The sequence below is a fragment of the Gorilla gorilla genome, chromosome 4, assembly GCF_029281585.2.
Source record: "Gorilla gorilla gorilla isolate KB3781 chromosome 4, NHGRI_mGorGor1-v2.1_pri, whole genome shotgun sequence".
Taxonomy (NCBI): Eukaryota; Metazoa; Chordata; class Mammalia; order Primates; family Hominidae; genus Gorilla; species Gorilla gorilla.
In genome coordinates this window covers 142,051,048-142,071,491 of record NC_073228.2, presented here as the reverse complement: position 1 = coordinate 142,071,491, position 20,444 = coordinate 142,051,048, and the positions used below count along the sequence as shown (strand labels likewise).

At 43.0% G+C, this 20,444-nt stretch overlaps 1 protein-coding gene across 10 annotated transcripts in view; it reads left to right on the top strand.

Moving 5' to 3' along the window:
- The window catches only part of BRD8 (bromodomain containing 8), a 38,116-nt gene that overhangs the window by 143 nt on the left and 17,529 nt on the right, over positions 1-20,444 (top strand). For 3 of the 10 annotated variants that reach the window (XM_019027322.3, XM_055389124.2, XM_004042573.5), the window contains exons 2-21: positions 930-1,026; positions 6,444-6,513; positions 7,167-7,216; positions 7,419-7,541; positions 7,667-7,747; positions 8,171-8,235; positions 9,222-9,358; positions 9,892-10,110; positions 10,502-10,646; positions 11,845-12,054; positions 12,464-12,744; positions 13,408-13,860; positions 14,161-14,254; positions 14,441-14,487; positions 15,230-15,444; positions 16,428-16,520; positions 16,710-16,778; positions 17,466-17,643; positions 18,361-18,465; positions 18,935-18,979. In XM_019027322.3, the coding sequence (XP_018882867.1) occupies positions 930-1,026; positions 6,444-6,513; positions 7,167-7,216; positions 7,419-7,541; positions 7,667-7,747; positions 8,171-8,235; positions 9,222-9,358; positions 9,892-10,110; positions 10,502-10,646; positions 11,845-12,054; positions 12,464-12,744; positions 13,408-13,860; positions 14,161-14,254; positions 14,441-14,487; positions 15,230-15,444; positions 16,428-16,520; positions 16,710-16,778; positions 17,466-17,643; positions 18,361-18,465; positions 18,935-18,979 (2,777 nt within the window). The remainder of the gene's footprint in view (positions 1-929; positions 1,027-6,443; positions 6,514-7,166; positions 7,217-7,418; positions 7,542-7,666; positions 7,748-8,170; positions 8,236-9,221; positions 9,359-9,891; positions 10,111-10,501; positions 10,647-11,844; positions 12,055-12,463; positions 12,745-13,407; positions 13,861-14,160; positions 14,255-14,440; positions 14,488-15,229; positions 15,445-16,427; positions 16,521-16,709; positions 16,779-17,465; positions 17,644-18,360; positions 18,466-18,934; positions 18,980-20,444) is intronic. The other 7 variants (XM_019027324.3, XM_055389123.2, XM_019027323.3 and 4 more) reach the window with 7 other exon arrangements.

Genomic DNA, 20,444 nt, shown 5'->3' with positions numbered 1-20,444 from the left:
GTGAGTATCTGAGCAGGTTTTGCGTGAAAGGCGTTTGTAGATCCGAGGCTAGGCACCATATTTTTTTACATGCTTGGGGAGTGGGAGAAGTGGGTTGCTTGAGAGCCCAGGGTTTTCAGAGACCTGCGCTCTACAGCATCGTGAAGACCAACGTTTGGGGGCCCAGAAATCTGGGGTCTTGTTTCTCAGGGAGGGAGCGGAGGTGTGAGAGAAGCAGCTTAGTGAATCCTAGTGTGTTAGGAGCTATGCGGGTTAACCGTAAAAGCACTCTAGAAACTTGGGCGTGCAGACGAAAAGATGTTATGAGCCAGACGGAGTAACCGGCACCTCAAAGAGCCATTCATTTTTTTGTCTGACGTTTGTGAGGCAGTGGAAGTGGGGTCTTTTAACCATGAGCTTTTCTTGCCACTCAGGAAATTGCATCTCGGGGATTTCAGCCATTTTTCTTTTTTTGGACTGAAAAGCTCTTTTACGCCCGACATTTGGAGTAGAGGATCTGAGAGAAGTAAACAAGTTTATGCTAAGAGGGAGGCGGGGTAGTAGGAGGGGCTGGCCGCTCGGGTTCCTGGGAAATAAGCCCTGAATAAGTTTAAACTGGAATAAAGTCCAGTATTCTTAAAACTGGGCTTTTAGGGAGAACTGCCTAATCTGACATTCCCTGTTTTTTAATAAAGCGGAGCTTCAAGCCATGGCGTTTTAAGAAATAAAATGTTAATAATTCACATGCAACGAATAGGTACCCCGGTCACTGGTGATATTTCACTTGGAGAGGTGAAAATCAAGATTTGATTATAGTAGCTCACTTTGTCCTAACAAGTTGGGATGTTTTGTATTAGGCTTTTAGTCCTCTTTTTGGGGATTTTGGAGCTTAGCACTACAGTCTCAGTGGTTGTTTCCAAGGCTTTTTTTTTTTTTTCTCCCTTTCCCAGAACACAAGCTGCTAAGCACTGGCCCCACAGAGCCATGGTCCATCCGAGAGAAGCTATGTTTAGCATCTTCTGTCATGAGAAGTGGAGATCAAAATTGGTAAGGTATCTAGGATGTCAGCTTTTCTGGGTCTTAGAAATTGTTAGATACTCTTTCACATTGGTAGATTTCTATAGTTAATCATATTAAGCTGTAAGTAGACTTTCTTTTCTTTTTCTTCTTTTTTTGAGACTGAGTCTCCTTCTGTTGCCCAGGCTGGAGTGCAGTGGTGCGGACACGCCCAGCTAATTTTTGTATTTTTTAGTAGAGACAGAGTTTCGCCATGTTGGCCAGGCTGGTCTCGAACTCCTGACCTCAGGTGATCTGCCCACCTCGGCCTGCCAGAGTGCTGGGATTACAGGTGTGAGCCACTGCGCCTGGCCATGCCTGGCTAATTTTGTATTTTTAGTAGAGACGGGGTTTCACCATGTTGGCCACAATGGTCTCAATCTCCTGACCTCATGATCTGTCTGCCTCAGCCTCCCAAAGTGCTGGGATTACAGGCGTGAGCCACTGCACCAGGCCTATTTTTTTTTTTTTTTTTTTTTTGAGACAAGGTTGCACTCTGTGGCCCAGGCTGGAGGGCAGTGGTGTGATCTTGGCTCACTGCAACCTCCATGTCTCAGGCTCAAATGATCCTCCACCTCAGCCTCTTGAGTAGCTGGGACTACAGGTGCACACCATCATGCCCAGCTAATTTTTTTTATTTTTTTGTAGAGATGGGGGTTTCATCATGTTTCCTAGGCTGGTCTCGAACTTCTGCGTTCGAGCGATCCACCCAACCTACTGGGATTACAGGTGTGAGCCACCAGTCCAGCTGTATTTCTTTTTTTAAACAGCTTTATTGAGATATAATTCACATACTATAAAATTAACCTACTTAAAATGTACAATATAATGGTTTTTAGTATATTCACAGTTGTGCAACCATCACCACAATCTAATTTTAGAACATTTTATTCTAAGAAAAACCCCTTACTCCTTAATTGTCAGTCCATGTTGTCCCCTCCTCACCACCCCCAAGCAAGCACTCATCTACTTTCTATTAATTAATTAATTAATTTGAGACAGAGTCTCACTGTCACACAGGCTGGAGTGTAGTAGTGAGATCTTGGCTCACTGCAACCTCCGCCTCCCAGGTTCAAGCGATTATCGTGCCTTAGCCTCCCAAGTAGCTGGGATTACAGCCATGCGCCACCACGAGTGGCCTGGCTAATTTTTGTATTTTTAGTAGAGATGAGGTTTTGTCCAGGCTGGTCTTGAAGTAATGCACCAGTCCTGGCCTCCAAAAGTGCTGGGATTACAAGTGTGAGCCACCATACCCAGCCAACTCTCTTGTCTCTGTAGATTTGCCTATTCTGGATATTTCATACAAATGGAATGATATGTGCTCTTCTGGACTTCTTTTTTTTTTTTTAATCACTTGACATAACACTTTTTAAGGTTCATTCTTATGTAGCATGTATCAATACTTAATTCCTTTTTTAGCTGAATAATAATCTGTTGTATGAATATACGAAGTTTTGTTTATCCATCACTTGATAGACAATTGGGTTGTTTCCACTTTTTGGCCATTATGAATAATGCTGATGATGTGCACATTCATGTACAAGGTTGTGGACAATGTTTTTAATTCTCTTGAGTTTTTTATTCAAGGAGTGAAATTGCTGGGTTAGGTTATATAGTAACTTTATTATGTTTGACTTTTTTTTTTTTTTTTTTTTTTGCAGACAGGGTCTCACTGTCATCCAGCCTGGAGTGCAGTAGTGCGATCTTGGTTCACTGCAACCTCTGCCTCCTGGGCTCAAGTGATCCTCCGGCCTCAGCCTCCTGAGTAGCTGGGACTACAGGCACATGCCATCACCCCTGGCTAATTTTTGTATTTTTTGGTAGGGATGGGGTTTTGCCATGTTGCCCAGGCTGGACTTTTTTTTTTTTTAATTTATATATTTATGTTTTTGTAGAGACGAGGTCCCACTATGTTCCCCAGGCTGGTCTCCAACTCTTGGCCTCAAGTGATCCTCCCAGTTTAGCATCCTGAGTAGTTGGGAATACAGACCCTTGCCACCATGCTTGACTAATTTTTTGTGTTTTTTGTCACTTGTTGCCCAGGCTGGTCTTGAACTCCTGGGCTCAAGTGATCCTCCCACCTTAGCCTCCTAAAGTGCTAGGATTATAGGCGTGGGCCATCACTCCCAGCCTAGACTATCATCATTTTACCTTTCTCGGTATCAGCCCCTCACCCCCTTTCTTTTGAATCATCCATTATGAATTTAACTCTCTTGCCACATTTATAAACAATTCAGTACTTTGCTGATTGTCATGCTTCCTAGCATTTTTTTATTTGTTTTTTAAATCTAATTTTTGAAGTAATATGTGGCCACCATAAAAACAAAAACACTGTATAGAAAGAGCAGTAGCAACAAAGAAATTGGTTAAAAACTTGAGTTTAAGGCCGGGCGCGGTGGCTCACGCCTGTAATCCCAGCACTTTGGGAGGCCGAGGTGGGCGAATCACAAGGTCAGGAGATTGAGACCATCCTGGCTAACACGGTGAAACCCCGTCTCTACTAAAAATACAAAAATCAGGTGTGGCGGCGTGCGCCTGTAGTCCCAGCTACTCAGGAGGCTGAGGCAGGAGAATGGTGTGAACCCAGGAGGCGGAGCTTGCAGTGAGTTGAGATCGTGCCACTGCACTCCAGCCTGGGCAACAGAGCAAGACGCCATCTCAAAAAGAAAAAAAAAAACTTGAGTTTATTTTTTGTCACACATACAGGAAGTCTAGGCAGTCCACAGCTCTCATAGCAACTTCACAGTGACATTAGAGGCTCAGGATCTTCTCTTTCTGTTCCACCTTCTTCAGTGCATAGTTTATCTTCTGGTTATCTTATGGTTCACGGTGGCTGCTTGACCTTCAGCTATCATATCCTTGTTCCATGCAACAAGAAGGAAGGGGGTTGGTAAGAAAGGTCACATCTCTTCCCTTTTAACAACTTTTTTGTGATATAATTGATGTGCAGTAAACTGCACCTTTTTTTTTTTTTTTTTTTTGAGATGGAGTCTCACTCTGTTGCGCAGGCTGGAGTGCAGTGGCGCAATCTTGGCTCACTGGAACCTCTGCTTCCCAGGTTCAAGTGGTTCTCCCGCCTCAGCCTCCCATGTAGCTGGGACTACAAGCCTTTGCCACCATGCCTGGCTAATTTTTGTATTTTTTGGTAGAGATAGGGTTTTACCATGTTGGCCAGGCTGGTCTTGAACTCCTGACCTCAGAGGATCCACCTGCCTCGGCCTCCCAAAGTGCCAGGATTACAGGCATCAGCTACGACACCCGGCCAGTGCACATATTTAAAGCGTAAGGCACGGTATTTTTGAAATATATATACATCTGTGAAACTATCCACAATTAAGGTAATTATTATAGTATCCATTAACAGATGAATGGGTAAAGAAAATATATATATGTATACACACACACACACAATGGAATACTGTTGAGCCATAAAAAAGAATTAAATCCTCCATTTGTGATTCCATGGTTGAGCCTGGAGGATAGTGTGTAAAGTGGAATAAGCCAGACACATAAAGAAATACCATATGATCTCAGTTATATGTGGAATCTAGGAAAAATAGACCTCACAGAACTAGAGAATAGAATGGGGCTGGGTGCAGTGGCTCACATCTGTAATCCCAGAACTTTGGGAGGCCAAGGCGGGAGGTCGCTTGAGATCATGAATTGGAGACCAGTCTGGGCAATATGACAAAACTATTAAAAAAACACAAAAATATTAGCCAGGTCTGGTGGTGTGTGCCTATAGTTCCAGCTACTCAGGAGGCTGAGGTGTGAGGATGGCTTGAGCCAGGGAGGCAACATAAGAGAACCTGTTCCCTACAAAAAAGAAAATTAGCCAGGCATGATGGTGCATCTGTGATTTCAGCTACTTGGGTGGGGCTGCAGTGGGAGGTTGCCTAAGCCTCAGAGGTGGAAGCTACAGCAAGCAATGATTGTGCCACTGCACTGAAGTCTGGGTGACAAAGTGAGATACTGTCTAAACAAAAACAATGTGTGTTTTGTGTGTGTGTGCGTGTGTGTATACACATCACATATATTTGTATATGTATATAAACTGAGCTCATTTTCAAACAAAACAGGTAAACTGGTTTGAAATAGAATCTAATCTGTATATTTCCTCACATTTTTATTAGATAAATAGTGTTAAGAATCTTTTTTTTTTGAGATGGAGTCTCACTGTGTCACCCAGGTTGGAATGCAGTGGCACGATCTTGGCTCACTGCAACCTCCACCTCCTGGATTTAAGTGATTGTCCTGGCTCAGCCTCCCGAGTAGCTGGGATTAAAGGTGCACGCCACCATGCCTGGCTAATTTTTGTATTTTTAGTAGAGGTGGGGTTTCACCACATTGGCCAGGCTGGTCTCAAACTCCTCATCTCAAACAGTCTGCCCTCCTCGACCTCCCGAAGTGTTGGGATTACAGGCGTGAGTCACCACGCCCAGCCATAGAAAAATAGTATAAGAATACTTGAGTAAAAGTTTTAAATTTTATTATTTTATCAGCAGATACTAAGTCATAAGATTCAAAATTATATGCAGTGTCTTCCTCCCGTTACTATCCCCCGTCTACTAGTGTTAGCAGTTTCTTGTGTCTCTCCAGCAAAATTTTGTTTATGTGAGCAAATATTTTCTTTTTCCCCTTCATCTGCCTCATTTTCTAACACAAATGATTATATACTATACATGCTGTTCTTTTTTTTTGAATGGCGGAGGGGGTGGTCTTACTCTGTCACCCAGGCTGGAGCGCAGTGGCGCGATTTGGGCTCACTGCAGCTTCTTGACTTCCTGGGCTCAAGGGATCCTCCTACCTCAGCTGCCCAAGTAGCTGGGACCACAGGCCACAGGTACGCACCACCATACCTTGTCGATTTTTTTTTTTTTTTTTTTTTTTTGTAGGGATGGGATCTCCTTGGGTGGCTTGAACTCCTGGGCTTGAGCTATCCTCCCACCTCTGCCTCCCAGAGTGCTGGGATTACAGGCACGGTCCATTGCACACCTCGCATTCATTGGCTTTTTTTTTTTGAGATGGAGTCTCACTCTGTCCCCAGGCTGGAGTGCGGTGGCGAGATCTCGGCTCACTGTGACCTCCGCCTCCCGTGTTCAAGAGATTCTCCTGCCTCAGCCTCCCGAGTAGCTGGGACTACAGGTGCATGCCACCACGCCCAACTAATTTTTGTATTTTTAGTAGAGACGGGGTTTCACCATGTTGGCCAGGATGGTATCGATCTTCTGACCTTGTGATCCACCCGTCTTGGCCTCCCAAAGTGCTGGGATTACAGGTGTGAGCCACCGCGCCTGGCCATTCGCATCTTTTTTATTCCAAAGTTTGAACTCCAAGCCTTGCACTCTCAGCATACCTCTCCTATTGTTTTCTGCTTGGTGTGTAATAAAGCTTTCCTCATTTTGTAGGGTATCAGTTAGCAGAGCAATCAAGCCCTTTGCAGAACCTGGCCGCCCTCCAGACTGGTTCTCTCAAAAAGTAAGTTCCCAAGCAAGGGCTCTTTTAGAGCAGTCTTTGGGTTGTAAAGTAGGTTCTCTACCAGGCCCTGACTTTTAGTTACAAAGCTTTTATACCATGATGTGGGAAAATAGTTGAGAATACCTTTTTCTTTTTCCTACTGTTTGCTAATCCATCCATGTATGATCATATTAGACCTTTCTTATTGGCGTTGTATAACAGTTAAGAGCCCAAGCTTGGGAATTAGATCTGGGTTCATTATTACTCCATCTAAAAACTTTGGGCCATGATCCTCTGTTTTTTCATTTGTAAAATAGAGATAAAAGAGTTGCTTCAGGATTGTTGTGAAGCTAATTGAAGTAATACATGTAAAACATTTAACACAGTGCCTTGCATGTAGTAACTACTTGGTAGATATTAGCTATAAATATTGGCAGTTAGGTTGCCTTTCCCCAAATGCACAAACTCCAGTCCATAAGACTCTTTTTCTGTGCCTTGTTTTGATTATTTTGAACTGATTTGATTATAAAGTTACTTGCCCTCCTAGTAAACCACTCCCATCTTACATATAGTTCTCTTCTCTAAATCTTACTCTAATCTCTTGAAACTTTGAAAGGTCATTTCTTTCCAGGCTTGCTAATCACATTTTCACTTTTTTTTTTTTTTTTTAATAGCATTGTGCTTCCCAGTACTCGGAGCTTTTAGAGACCACTGAGACACCAAAGTGAGTACAAAGCCAGGTACTTCAGCCATATTTCTTTAGTGGAGAGTATTTACTGAGGAATTCTGGTTTATACTTAGTTATAATACTGGATGATAAAAAATAGCAGAAGTTATCTATGATTAAGTGGTAAAAGCAAGTAGGAGAGGGGATAAATGTTCTGTTATTTGAATATGAATTTTTTTTTTTTTTCAATTTTCCACAGACGGAAACGAGGTGAAAAGGGAGAAGTGGTGGAAACTGTTGAAGATGTTATTGTTCGGAAACTGACTGCTGAGCGAGTTGAAGAACTAAAGAAAGTGATAAAGGAAACCCAGGAGAGATATAGGTACTTATCAGAGAGAATGCCAAAAAATTGAGAAAGACATAAGGGACTGTCTTCTGGTACTGGTCAGAACTTTTAAAATAGCAGATTAAAAAACCCAGTCTACCTACCTCTCTTTCTTCCTATAGACGGCTAAAGAGAGATGCAGAACTAATTCAAGCTGGACACATGGACAGCAGACTGGATGAACTTTGCAATGACATTGCAATGTGGGTTATATTATATTGTTCTTCTGTGCTTCTTTTCTTTTTACCCTCTTTTCCCCTCAAGTAATCTGGCTTATTTCCTCCAACTGCCATCCCTTTAGACTTGAGACAGATTCTGGAAGGGGAAAGCTGCAGAGTGGTTTGGTGGCTGGGAGAGGGGAGTGAGTCCTAGAAGGTAATATAATGGGACATTTCAGTATGAAAACATAACTTAGTTCTAACTTAAGAGTGGCTATAGTTTGCCTGGGTGAAGAACTGGGAGTTAGGCAGTATACCCCAATTCACTGTTTTGCTGGTTAGAATTCCTGTTTAGGCCTTTCTTCCAGAAAGTGCTGGCCTGGCAAAAAAAATTACTTTGTAAGGGTTCTGTGAACTCTGGGGAGGAGCCAGAGCTGTCTAGCATCTAACCCTTAATTCCCTGTTTAGGAAAAAGAAATTGGAAGAAGAGGAGGCTGAAGTAAAGAGGAAGGCTACAGATGCTGCATACCAGGGTAAGCTGAACCTAGTATGCCTCTTTAGCAATTGATTGCACAGTACTGCATGCTAATGACAGTTGGACTGTTTTGTAACATAGAATCCATTGATTTAAATTTACTTGCAGTTTTCTCTTCTACCAGAATAAAAACATCCCTTAATGTCTTAAGAAGAAACTCCTAGAACATGAGTTGTGCTCGGATCTCACTAGACCTTAAATTAACTTCAGGACACAAAGGCTTGATGAGATATTGAACATAATGTTTTAGAAGTCAAGGGCCTGTGAAAAGATTGAGAATAGCTCAGTCATTAGATGAGGAGAAATTTAAGCATTTACAACTCTAGGAATACATGCTGTGTGCCAGTGAGGTCTTTCCCTGTTTTTGTTTTTTGTTTTTCCCCCAGGCGGAGTTTTGCTCTTGCTGCACAGGCTGGAGTGCAGTGGCGCGATCTTGGGTCACTGCAACCTCTCCCTCCCGGGTTCAAGCGATTCTCCTGCCTCAGCCTCCCGAGTAGCTGGCATTACAGGCGGCTGCCACCACACCTAGCTAATTTTTGTATTTTTAGTAGAGATGGGGTTTCACAGGCTGGTCTCAAACTCCTGACCTCAGGTGATCCACCTGCCTTGGCCTCCCAAAGTGCTGCGATTACAGCCGTGAGCCACCGCACCTGACCTTCCTGTTCTTAAAAGCAGAAGATTAATAAGTTGCTAAAGAGAATATTAAAGGATGTTTTAACTACTTTCCAACTCCAAGGACCTTTGGGATAATTAAGTAGTTTGAGATTGTTAAAAGAGTTTCTTAGTGTGAGAATTGCCCTTAGGAAAAATTAGGCTAAAAAGTTATCCATCTCTAGAAGTGTTAAAGCTTTCTAATCCAAACTCATTATGCTGCTTTAGTAACGCAACATACCTATTTGTCCTTTATTGTATAATAGCAGACTAGTGTCAAGTTTCATTTATTTAATCTTGAAGATTTGGACATTGTTCTCTTTTATGTTCTAGCTCGTCAAGCAGTAAAAACACCCCCCCGGAGGTTACCCACTGTGATGGTTCGCTCTCCTATAGATTCTGCCTCCCCAGGAGGTGATTATCCACTTGGGGACTTGACTCCAACCACTATGGAAGAGGCTACCTCTGGGGTGAGTATATTTCCATCTGTGGGAATTGATCAGTGAAGGGGCAATAAGCCGGCAGAGCTGAGTGATGAGGAAACCACTTTTGGCCTACAGGCAACTTCCTCTCTTGATCTGAATGCTAAAGACTTAATTTACCATGTTCTGTGCTCTGAGATAAGAACGGACCTAAAAGCATTGAGGCTTTTGACCTTTTTGAGAGATAGGTAAAAAACTATTTTAAGAAATTGTTTCATACTAGTCTTATGAAATTCCTGCTGAAATAAGGGACAAAATCCTTGTAAATGTAATATTGGTAGTGGGTAAGGAGTTCATAAAAGGCAGGTTGGGTGGGATGGTTGAGTCACTGTGGGTTGGAGTGGATGAAAGAGAAGATTGTGGGGAAGAAAAGTATGGCTAAGAGCAGGAGGGATAGAGGGTTTCTGGGCAATTCCACTCAGGACTAATAAAATAATAGTTAGACACACTAACCCATACAGATTAGTAGGGAACCTTCCATAGTTTGAGAAGTCAGATAAAGGTTCTCTGTTGTCTCTTAGGTAACCCCTGGGACTTTGCCGAGTACCCCAGTCACCTCGTTTCCTGGGATTCCTGACACCCTTCCTCCAGGCTCTGCACCCTTAGAAGCCCCCATGACCCCAGTAACAGATGATTCACCCCAGAAAAAGATGCTTGGACAGAAAGCAACTCCACCCCCCTCCCCTCTGCTGTCAGAGCTCTTGAAGAAGGGCAGCCTCCTGCCTACTAGCCCCAGACTGGTATGGAGACTTCTGTGGGTGTTTGAGAGCTGTGGTGATTTAGTACTTGGAAGGGAGTGCCTGGGACCTAAAATGTGACATGGGGAATAAAAGTTCAAAAGAGGAAAAGATCTCCTAATTAAATGTTAATTTTTTAAAAATACAGTAAGTTGATAGTACCCGTGGGTCCTGAGGTATCTGAATCACAATTATTTTGGTTCTCTTCTCCAGAGAACTCTTGTCAAATAAGTTTTGAACATTATAGTTTAGAGTTTCCGTTGGGTCTTAAATTATTCTCTGTGGATATTAACTATTAGTTTTCATGAAGTTTGATCAACTGCTGGAGCTTTGTTGGGAAATGGTAGTAAAGGAAAGCTTGAGTGTAGCCTTCACCTCTATTCTTCCCTGGTAGGTCAATGAGAGTGAAATGGCTGTGGCTTCTGGCCACCTGAACAGTACAGGTGTCCTCCTGGAGGTAGGCGGGGTCCTTCCCATGATACATGGTGGGGAGATACAGCAAACACCCAATACTGTTGCAGCCTCCCCTGCTGCATCAGGTAAGTTACCACTTTTCCTTTATCAACCTCAAAGGTGTTGAACTTGACATTGACTGACCTCAGTTTCACTGTTACTAAGCAGTTGTCAGTCCTAGATTTAAAGCCCAACTTTTTCTAACTTTTTTTTGGAGCTACTTTACCTGGTAAACAATGTAGTCTCCATATTATAAAGCCATCTATCTTCAAGATAATGATAGCCCTGATTGACCACAGCATGGATATTGAGAGTAATATTGAACTGCTTTCTTAGGGCTTGCAAAATCAAGGTGCTAGAGATACCTAAGATTATAGAATAGTGGAATAAGATTTGGAACCAGAGAATTGGGCTTGAATCTCAGGCCTGCCACACATTGGTTTTGTGACCTAGGATAGGTAACTTAGCTTTTGAGCCTCAGTTTCCTTTTTTATTGTAACATATATACTTCACAAGGATGTGATGAGAATTGAATGAGGTAGAAAGTATAAAGCAGGGAAAGAAAAAAAGCTCCATAGAATACCATACAAACCTTATTGGTATTTGAATGGTATTGAACTTGGGTGGTTTACAACATGCTGAACTTCAGCAGAAGTGACAGATTTATTCATACCAGTTTTTCGTTTCTTGGTGATTAATTTTCCTCTGAGGAAAAATTACCACCCTTTGTTGTTGTTGTTTTTTTTTTTTTTTTGAGACAGAGCCTCGCTCTGTCACCCAAGCTGGAGTGTGGTGGCACGATCTTGGCTCACTGCAATCTCCACCTCCTGCATTCAAGCAGTTCTCCTGCCTCAGCCTCCTGAATAGCTGGGATTACAGCACCCACCACCACGCCTAGCTAATTTTTTTTTTTTTTTTTTGTATTTTTAGTAGAGGCAGGGTTTCACTATGTTGCCCAGGCTGGTCTCAAACTCTTGACCTCAAGTGACCCACCTGCCTCGGCCTCCCAAAGTGCTAGCATTACAGGCGTGAGCCACTGCACCTAGCCTTACCACCCATTTTTTATATATGTTGTGTGTTCTAGTGCTTTGGTTCATTCCTAACTTGGAGGAAGATCTTAAGTAAGGTTAGAGTAAGGATATAGATGATGAACTTATTCAGTGCAGGAGTTGCTCTCATCCTTTGAGACCATAAGAATTTTCTTAGTTGAGTCTTCAAGTAGCTATTGCTTCTTATTTATGTGCTTTCTTCTTACTTCATTTTGTGTACCTCTTTATACGTTAGGTGCTCCCACTCTTTCCCGGCTTTTAGAAGCTGGTCCTACACAGTTCACCACACCTCTTGCTTCCTTCACTACTGTTGCCAGTGAGCCTCCAGTTAAACTTGTGCCACCCCCTGTAGAGTCTGTGTCCCAAGCTACCATTGTCATGATGCCTGCGCTGCCAGCACCATCCTCTGCTCCGGCTGTCTCCACTACTGAAAGTGTAGCTCCAGGTGCGTCCCTGAGCAGCCACTAGATCTAAAATTTCATTTTGAGCTTTAGTTAGAGAAAAATGACCAAGAGCATCAGCTCCAATTCAGATGCTTCTTCTCTGTTCTACATAGACATGTGCCATCTTTATCCTTAGAAATAAATATCCTTAGAAATAGATGTGAGAAGAGGTGGGTGGGCATTTATGTATTGCAGGAAGAGGCTAAGTATACAGATGTGAGCAGGCTTGAGAATATGTTCTCACCTTTCTAGATAAAACTGGGGAGAAGAAAACATAGGCACATGTTGATGACTCTTTCTGACCTTAAGTGTCTGGATATTTGACATCTGTCTGTAGCGCTTATGTGATCTCAAGGTGGTCGCTTTGTACCCAATAAGCTTCTGAGATGCTTTTCTCTTTCTGTTACTCAGTGAGTCAACCCGACAACTGTGTTCCCATGGAGGCTGTGGGGGATCCACATACTGTGACTGTTTCCATGGACAGCAGTGAAATATCCATGATCATCAATTCTATCAAAGAAGAGTGTTTTCGATCAGGGGTAGCAGAGGCTCCTGTTGGATCAAAGGCTCCCAGCATAGACGGGAAGGAAGAATTAGATCTGGCTGAGAAGATGGATATTGCTGTGTCTTACACAGGTGAAGAGCTGGATTTTGAGACTGTTGGAGACATCATTGCCATCATTGAGGACAAGGTAACTATTCAGCGAAGCCCCAAAGAATCTCATGGGTCCTACATAGGCTTCTCTTTTCAGCCTTACTTTGCTGCTGCTTTTTTTTTTTTTTTTTTTTTTTTTTGGAGACAGAGTCTTGCTCTGTCATCCAGGCTGAAGTGCAGTGGCACGATCTTGGCTTACTGTTACCTCTGCCTCCCAGCCTCAAGTAATTCTTGTGCCTCAGCCTCCTGAGTAGCTGGGACTACAGGCACATGCCACCACGCCTCACTAATTTTTTGTATTTTTAGTAGAGATGAGTTTCACCATGTTGGCCAGGCTGGTCTCAAACTCCTGGCCTCAAGTGATCCACCCACCTCAGCCTCCCAAAGTGCTGAGATTACAGGCATGAGCCACCATACTTGGCTGCTTTGCTTCTTACAGTAAGAATTACTTAAACAACTCTCCTACTTCTGCCCATCTCCATCTCTGTAGCCCTTTGGTGCTAACATACTAGTCATCTCCTCAGGTCTACCCATGTTACTGGTTTGCACAGGACAGGTGCCTCTTCATTGTTTGCCTCCACTACATGGAAAAAATGGAGCGAAAAGCTGCAGATTCAAGCCATCACATTTGGTGCTAACAAAAATTGAAGGACCTGGGCTTCTTTCTGTGACCTGAATAGTCTTGTGTTTTGTGGGACAGGTAGATGATCATCCTGAAGTGCTGGATGTGGCAGCAGTGGAAGCAGCACTATCATTTTGTGAAGAAAATGATGATCCTCAGTCCCTGCCTGGCCCCTGGGAGCATCCTATCCAGCAGGAGCGGGACAAGCCAGTACCTCTCCCTGCACCAGAAATGACGGTCAAGCAAGAGAGACTGGACTTTGAGGAAACGGAAAACAAGGGAATACATGAACTGGTGGACATCAGGGAGCCCAGTGCAGAGATCAAGGTGGAACCTGCAGAACCAGAGCCAGTCATTTCAGGAGCCGAAATAGTAGCTGGAGTTGTTCCAGCCACAAGTATGGAGCCACCAGAACTCAGGAGTCAGGACTTAGATGAGGAACCTGGAAGTACTGCAGCTGGAGAGATTGTTGAAGCAGATGTTGCCATTGGGAAAGGCGATGAGACTCCACTTACAAATGTGAAGACAGAGGTACTTAATAAAGATCGGGGCTGGGGAGATGGAGGTTTATACCTTAGGTAAGAAGTGACAGCTTAGGCTTTTTGGTTTTCCAGTTGCGTTCCTGAGTTCTGACATGTTTGATGTGTCCAAAGCCCATAGGCTGTGATTAGTGTTATATATACTTATTTCTGTTAAGGTGACCATTGGAGTCACATTACATGAGTAGGACTTAGAATTTCTTCTATGGTCTCATTATCATTGAAGAATAAAGTTGTGTGAGCTATAGCGATTTATCAGTACTTAGGGTGTTTTTTCTTTTCTGGTTTTCAGGCATCCCCTGAAAGCATGTTGTCTCCATCACATGGCTCAAATCCCATTGAAGATCCTTTAGAGGCAGAGACTCAGCACAAGTTTGAAATGTCAGGTAAATAAAGTCCTCTTTCACTGACTTGAAATCATTTGCTTTGGCTTCTGAGGGATTGTGGGTTGTGGGCAAGTAGAGGAGGTAGAACAGGTCAGCATGTAAAGGAGAGCTGCAGGGGATTATGGTCCATAGGAAGGGGAAGGCTAAGGTGGAAAAATCTTCAGGTAGTCTTTCTCTCCTCTGCAGACTCATTGAAAGAAGAATCAGGGACTATTTTTGGAAGCCAGATAAAGGTATTTCAGACTTTTCTTTATTCCTCTTGCCATGTGATTAGATTTCCCTATAGCACTACTTTTCAATGAATTTCAGTAAAGTCGCATCTTTATTCTCTGATAAGAGACTGGTATGGAGTTGCATGGGGAAAAGCTGCAGTAGACAGGCATAATGGGAGTACTATAGCAACAGGTGCCTCCCATATGAAACAGCTTGTGAATATCACACAGTCCTTAAGAAGCCTTGATACACTTAGAGTGATTTGTAGTGAATAAGGATACCAGAGCCAAGGAGAACATACAGGAATCAAGTTTATTAATTAGATTATCCAAAGAGAATCATCCAGAGTTTTCTTTTTAGAATTATTAAAGCAGTAGTAACAGAGGCTTAAAGAATGTGATGTGAGCTTGCTCCATCAAATGAGACACAAAATAAAAATTATTTTTGATAACTTTGTACCCAGGGTCAGAGTTACTCTCGAGCAAGGGGAAAGAAGGAACGCCTCTTAGCTTAGTCTTAAGTAAGTAGCTTTTTTTTTTCTTTGTTTTTAAAAGATCCTGGGTATTATTCTTTGTCCAGGTTCTAAATTACTTAAGGCAGTGTCTGTAAGTAGATGGTAGTATAAGTGATAGACAGCTGAGTCAGGAAACAGCGTGAGGTCATTTCTAGAACTAATTCTAACCCAAAAGACAGATCATGTTTAATGATGCTTTGCTGGATAGCTTTGCTTGCATTTGTTAACTGGAGCATACTGTATCTAAGGATGCCCCAGGTGAGGATGAGGAGGAAGATGGTGTCAGTGAAGCGGCCAGCCTAGAGGAGCCTAAGGAAGAGGATCAAGGAGAAGGCTATTTGTCAGAAATGGATAATGAACCTCCTGTGAGCGAGAGTGATGATGGCTTCAGCATACACAATGCTACACTGCAGTCACACACACTGGCAGACTCCATCCCCAGCAGCCCTGCTTCTTCACAGTTGTGAGTATCTGAGATTCTTTCTTTGAGGCCAAGGCAGTGAAGGTGAGAAGGAGAGGATCTTTTCCTTCCTTCCTTCCTTCCGTCCTTCTTCCTGTCTTTTCTCTTTTCTTTTCTTTTCCCTTTCCTTTCCTTCTCTTTTTTCTTGTTCTCACTCACCCATGCTGGAGGGCAGTGGTGCAATCTCAGCTCACTGCAACCTCCGCTTCTCAGGCCCAAGCAATCCTTCCGCCTCAGCCTCCTTAGTAGCTGGGACTACCAGCCTGCGCCACCACACCCTGCTAATTTAAAAAAATTTTTTTAGTAGAGACCAAGTTTTGCCACGTTGCCCAGGCTGGTCTCAAACTCCTGAGCTCAAGCGTTCCACCTGCCTCGGCCTTCCAAAGTGCTGAGATTACAGGCGTGAGACACCATGCCTGGCCTTTTTATTTTTAAATTTTTATTTAAAAAAATTTTTTTTAAGGGACAGGATCTATGTGGTCCAGTCTGGTCTTGAACTCCTGACCTCAAGCAGTCTTCTTGCCTTGACCTCCCAAAGCAGTAGAATTAGAGGCATGAGCCACCATGCCTGGCCTGATCTTTTCTTTAGTGTTTCCCTTTTTTGACCTGGAATAAACAGTTGACAAGAAATAATTAGGGCTGGGCATGGTGGCTCACACCTGTAATCCCAGCACTTTGGGAGGCTAAGGCAGGAGGATCGCTGGAACCCAGGAGTTCGAGACCAGCCTGGGCAACACAGTGAGACCCTATCTCTACAAAAAAATTTAAAAATTAGCTGGGCATGGTGGTATGCACCTATAGTCCCAGCTACTTGGGAGGCTGAGGTGAGAGGATTGAGTCTGGAAGGTTGAGGGTGCAACGAACATGATCATGCCACTGCACTCCAGCCTGGGGGACAGAGTGAGACCCTGTGTCAAAAAGAAAAGAGAATTATAATTTTTATTTTTTAACTTGTGCCTAGTGGAATTGCTGTATCTCTGTTTCAGCTCTGTCTGTAGTGAGGATCAGGAAGCTATTCAGGCACAGAAAATTTGGAAGAAAGCCATCATGCTTGTATGGAGAGCTGCAGCTAATCATAGGTGAGTGGGCTTTACCAGTCAGTAGGTTCATTTTCTCCTACTCTTCATTGTTGGTGACTGGAAAAAAGTCTGAGTAGGCTTCTGTGGAACTGCTGGTATTAGTTCTTACTACCTTTAGTTACTTAGAGTAAGTTCCCTCCCTGTGCTTCTGGAGAATGTCAGTAATTGCACCTTATTCCTTTTGGACAGGTATGCCAATGTCTTCCTGCAGCCTGTTACAGATGACATAGCACCTGGCTACCACAGCATTGTGCAGAGGTGAGCCATGGTCCACCCAGCATGGTAACTTGCCTGAATTATAAATTGTCCAGTCTTAGTGAAATTTTGCTTTCGATAGAAAGTTTAAAGCAAGTAAGTTTATGGTTTTGCTATAAGGGGCACTGAGTGCTAAACTGATAATTCCAGTGGCTGGATCACCACTGATAGTCTAAAAGAATAAATCTCTACCAGGAGCGGTGGCTCACGCCTGTAATCTTTGGGGGTGTTGAGGTGGGTGAATCACTTGAACCCAGGAACTCAAGACTAGCCTGGGCAACATGGCGAAACCCCCTCTCTACAGAAAATACAAGACTTAGCCAGGTGTGGTGTCGCGCATTTGTAGTCCCAACTACCTGGGAGGCTGAGGTGGGAAGGATTGCTTGAGCCTGGAAGTTCGAGGCTGCAGTGAACCATGATTGTGCCACTGCACTACAGCCTGAGTGACAGATCCAGGCCCTGTCTCCAAAAAAAAAACTAAATAAACTCCCTTTATTACCTTTCTCAATGCTTATTATATAGATTGTTTCTTGGGTTAAGTGCATGTTTTGGGATAAGGGGTTAGCATTTAAGTCCTGGCAGCTGGGAGTTAAGGTATATATGAGAAAGTCTGTATGATAATGTATTCATAGATCTAGGTGAGTCCTCTTTCCATCCCCACTGCTACTTACCCCTGTTCTTTTTTTTTAGGCCTATGGATTTGTCAACTATTAAGAAAAACATAGAAAATGGACTGATCCGAAGCACAGCTGAATTTCAGCGTGACATTATGCTGATGTTTCAGAATGCTGTAATGTACAATAGCTCAGACCATGATGTCTATCACATGGCAGTGGAGATGCAGCGAGATGTCTTGGAACAGATCCAGGTACTTTGAGGATCCTTTGTGTTTCAGCAAGGATGAAATTAAAATACTTCAAGGGGAGGATTCATATTGATGCCAAGAAGGGTTGCTGTGGCTTTTACTTGGATAGCTATCAGGGACACAATTGAAAACATAATATTTTGTTCTTATTTTTATTTTCTTTGGTGTGGTGAAAGAGTTGTGATACAATATTCTGCCTTTCTTGGGCAATTATTTGCAGTTTCATAAAGTTTTTAAATAAAATTTTTTTAAAATGGTGAATGTATATTTTTTAATTACATTAAGTACCTGGTACATAGTAGGTGATCAGCAAATAAGAGTTTCTCCTTTCCTTTTCCCTGCTTTTATCCTATGATTGTGTTATCAGGTACTTTTTGGGGTGTTGAACTTGGAAGAATGTTGCAAATCTTTGCACGATTTGTCAAATTACTTAAATTGCTGAATGATCTTTGGTTCATTCTAGTTTTATTCTTTTTCTCATTCCTGGAGGATAGAGATTTTGATCCTATGTTGTAGCAAAAAAAAGTTAGGGCTGCTTGATTCTTTAGCATCCCTGTTGCAACTAGAATTAAAACTTAATATGCTAAACTTCCAATCAGTCAAAATATATTTGAGCCAGAAGAGTACTATACAAAGTTCTATTTACAGTGCTTAAAGTGTACTTAATTTGTCCCTACTAAATCAGGTCTCCATGGCCTACCCTATTTCTTCTCCCTACAGCAATTCTTGGCCACGCAGTTGATTATGCAAACATCCGAGTCTGGGATCAGTGCTAAAAGTCTTCGAGGGAGAGATTCTACCCGCAAACAGGATGCTTCAGAGAAGGTGAGGCGATCAGGAAGGAACCTGGGTGCCAGTGTTCCAGTAGTAGAAGTCTGAAGCATCCAAGGACCCTTATGTTACTACTTGGTATTGGGCTTCTAGATTCCAATGATATACAGACACATAGATCTTAGAATGATGGTGGTTTGCACCCATCTAAACGTTGAATAAGCCTATTGTAACCGAAAGGCCCAGTCACATGGGAGAAATCGTGAGTAGGGGAATTATTAATTCCTCTGGGAGAGTGCTCTCAAGGCGGGGGAAATGGCTTAGCCTGCAGCAGTTGGGGACCATCAGTTTCTGTGCTAGAGGCATAATGGACAGATTGCTTTTGGATCTCTTTCCTCTTGTTCTTGAGTTTTAAAATTTTGTCCTTGTGTGTGTGGTGCTTGTGTCTCTGTCCTGAGGTTTGGGGTGCTTGTGGCTGAGAGTTTCTGTGGAACCTGATCAGTGTTTGTTTGTCCTCTAACAGGACAGTGTCCCAATGGGCTCTCCTGCCTTCCTTCTCTCTCTCTTTGTAAGTATTGAATGGCTGCAAGGGGTGGTGTTGCCACAAAGATTCTCAGCTCTTAATGGGGGTGGGTGGCAGAGGGAAATCCAACATGCAGACTGTGGCAGTGTCTTGAACTTCTGTTTATTCAGGTCATTGAATAAGAAACTCTTTTCTTCTGCATTCCTGTCTTTCTGCATGTGTGTGTGTGTGGGCTGGGTAGGGACTGTTTTTGAGATCACTGGGCTGAAATGTATTCTAGGGGTGAAGGATCTAGGGTGTACCTGCTCGTCATTTCCTGACTTGACCTTTTACCAATTCTTTTCTTAACAAATTTAAAGTTGGTCAGAGCAGGAGCTGCTAGCTGGCTTTTTAACAGTGTTTCTCATAATGGCAGTACTCAGCAAATAGTTTTTCTCTTGTCTCCTAAAATTAAGTTGCAAGACTAATGTAACAAACAGTAAAATTTAAGCTAAAGAACTCAGTATAGGCTGGGCGTGGTGGTTTACGTCTATAATTCCAACACTTTGGGAGGCTGAGGTGGAAGGATTGCTTGAGCCCAGGAGTTTGAGACTAGCCTGGGCAACGTAGGGAGACCCTGTCTCTACAAAATTTAAAAACGGCAACAACAACAAAAAACCCTACTAGCTGTGCAGCAGAGTGGTGCACACCTGTGGTCCCTAACTACGAGCTACTCAGAAGGCTAAGGTAGGAGCATCACTTGGGCCCAGGAGGTCAAGGCTGCACTGTTCATACCATTGCACTCCAGCCTGGGTGACAGAGCGAGACCTTGTCTCAAAAGAAAAAAAAAAACAATCTCAGTAATAATGACCACTGCGGCTGGGTGTGGTGGCTCACACCTGTAGTCCCAGCACTTTGGGAGGCTGAGGTGGGCAGATCACCTGAGGTCGGGAGTTCGAGACCAGCCTGACCAACATGTAAAAACCCCGTCTCTACTAAAAAAAAAAAACTTGAACCCAGGAGGCGGAGGTTGCTGTGAGCTGAGATTGCACCATTGCACTCTAGCCTGGGCAACAAGAGCGAAACTCTGTCTCAAACAAAAAAAAGAAAAAAAAAAGTGACCACTGCATCAATAGTGGCTGCTGGAATTACAGATAAGCTTAGGAGAGCTAGCCTAAAGACTTTTATTACTTTCCTCCATAAATTAACTGGCTCTGACTCTGTGTTGTTCATTATGGGACAGTGAGGTATGATGTAATGGAAGGGCATCAGGCTAGAAAACTACATGGTCTTAAGGTCATTGGATAATCTCTTGGGGCATTGTTTTCCTTGGTGTGTGATGAAGCTAATATAATGAGGTACTTGTCCAGCCTACCTCACAGGGATGTTGTGAGGATAAAATGAGATAATAGATATGAAACTGGCTTGGGAAAAAAAGAAAAGCGTTATACACATGCAAGGTTACCACCTTTTTATTTTCACTGTTGCCTCATGGGCAACTCATGTTCATGGACTCTAAAAATTTTAGAGT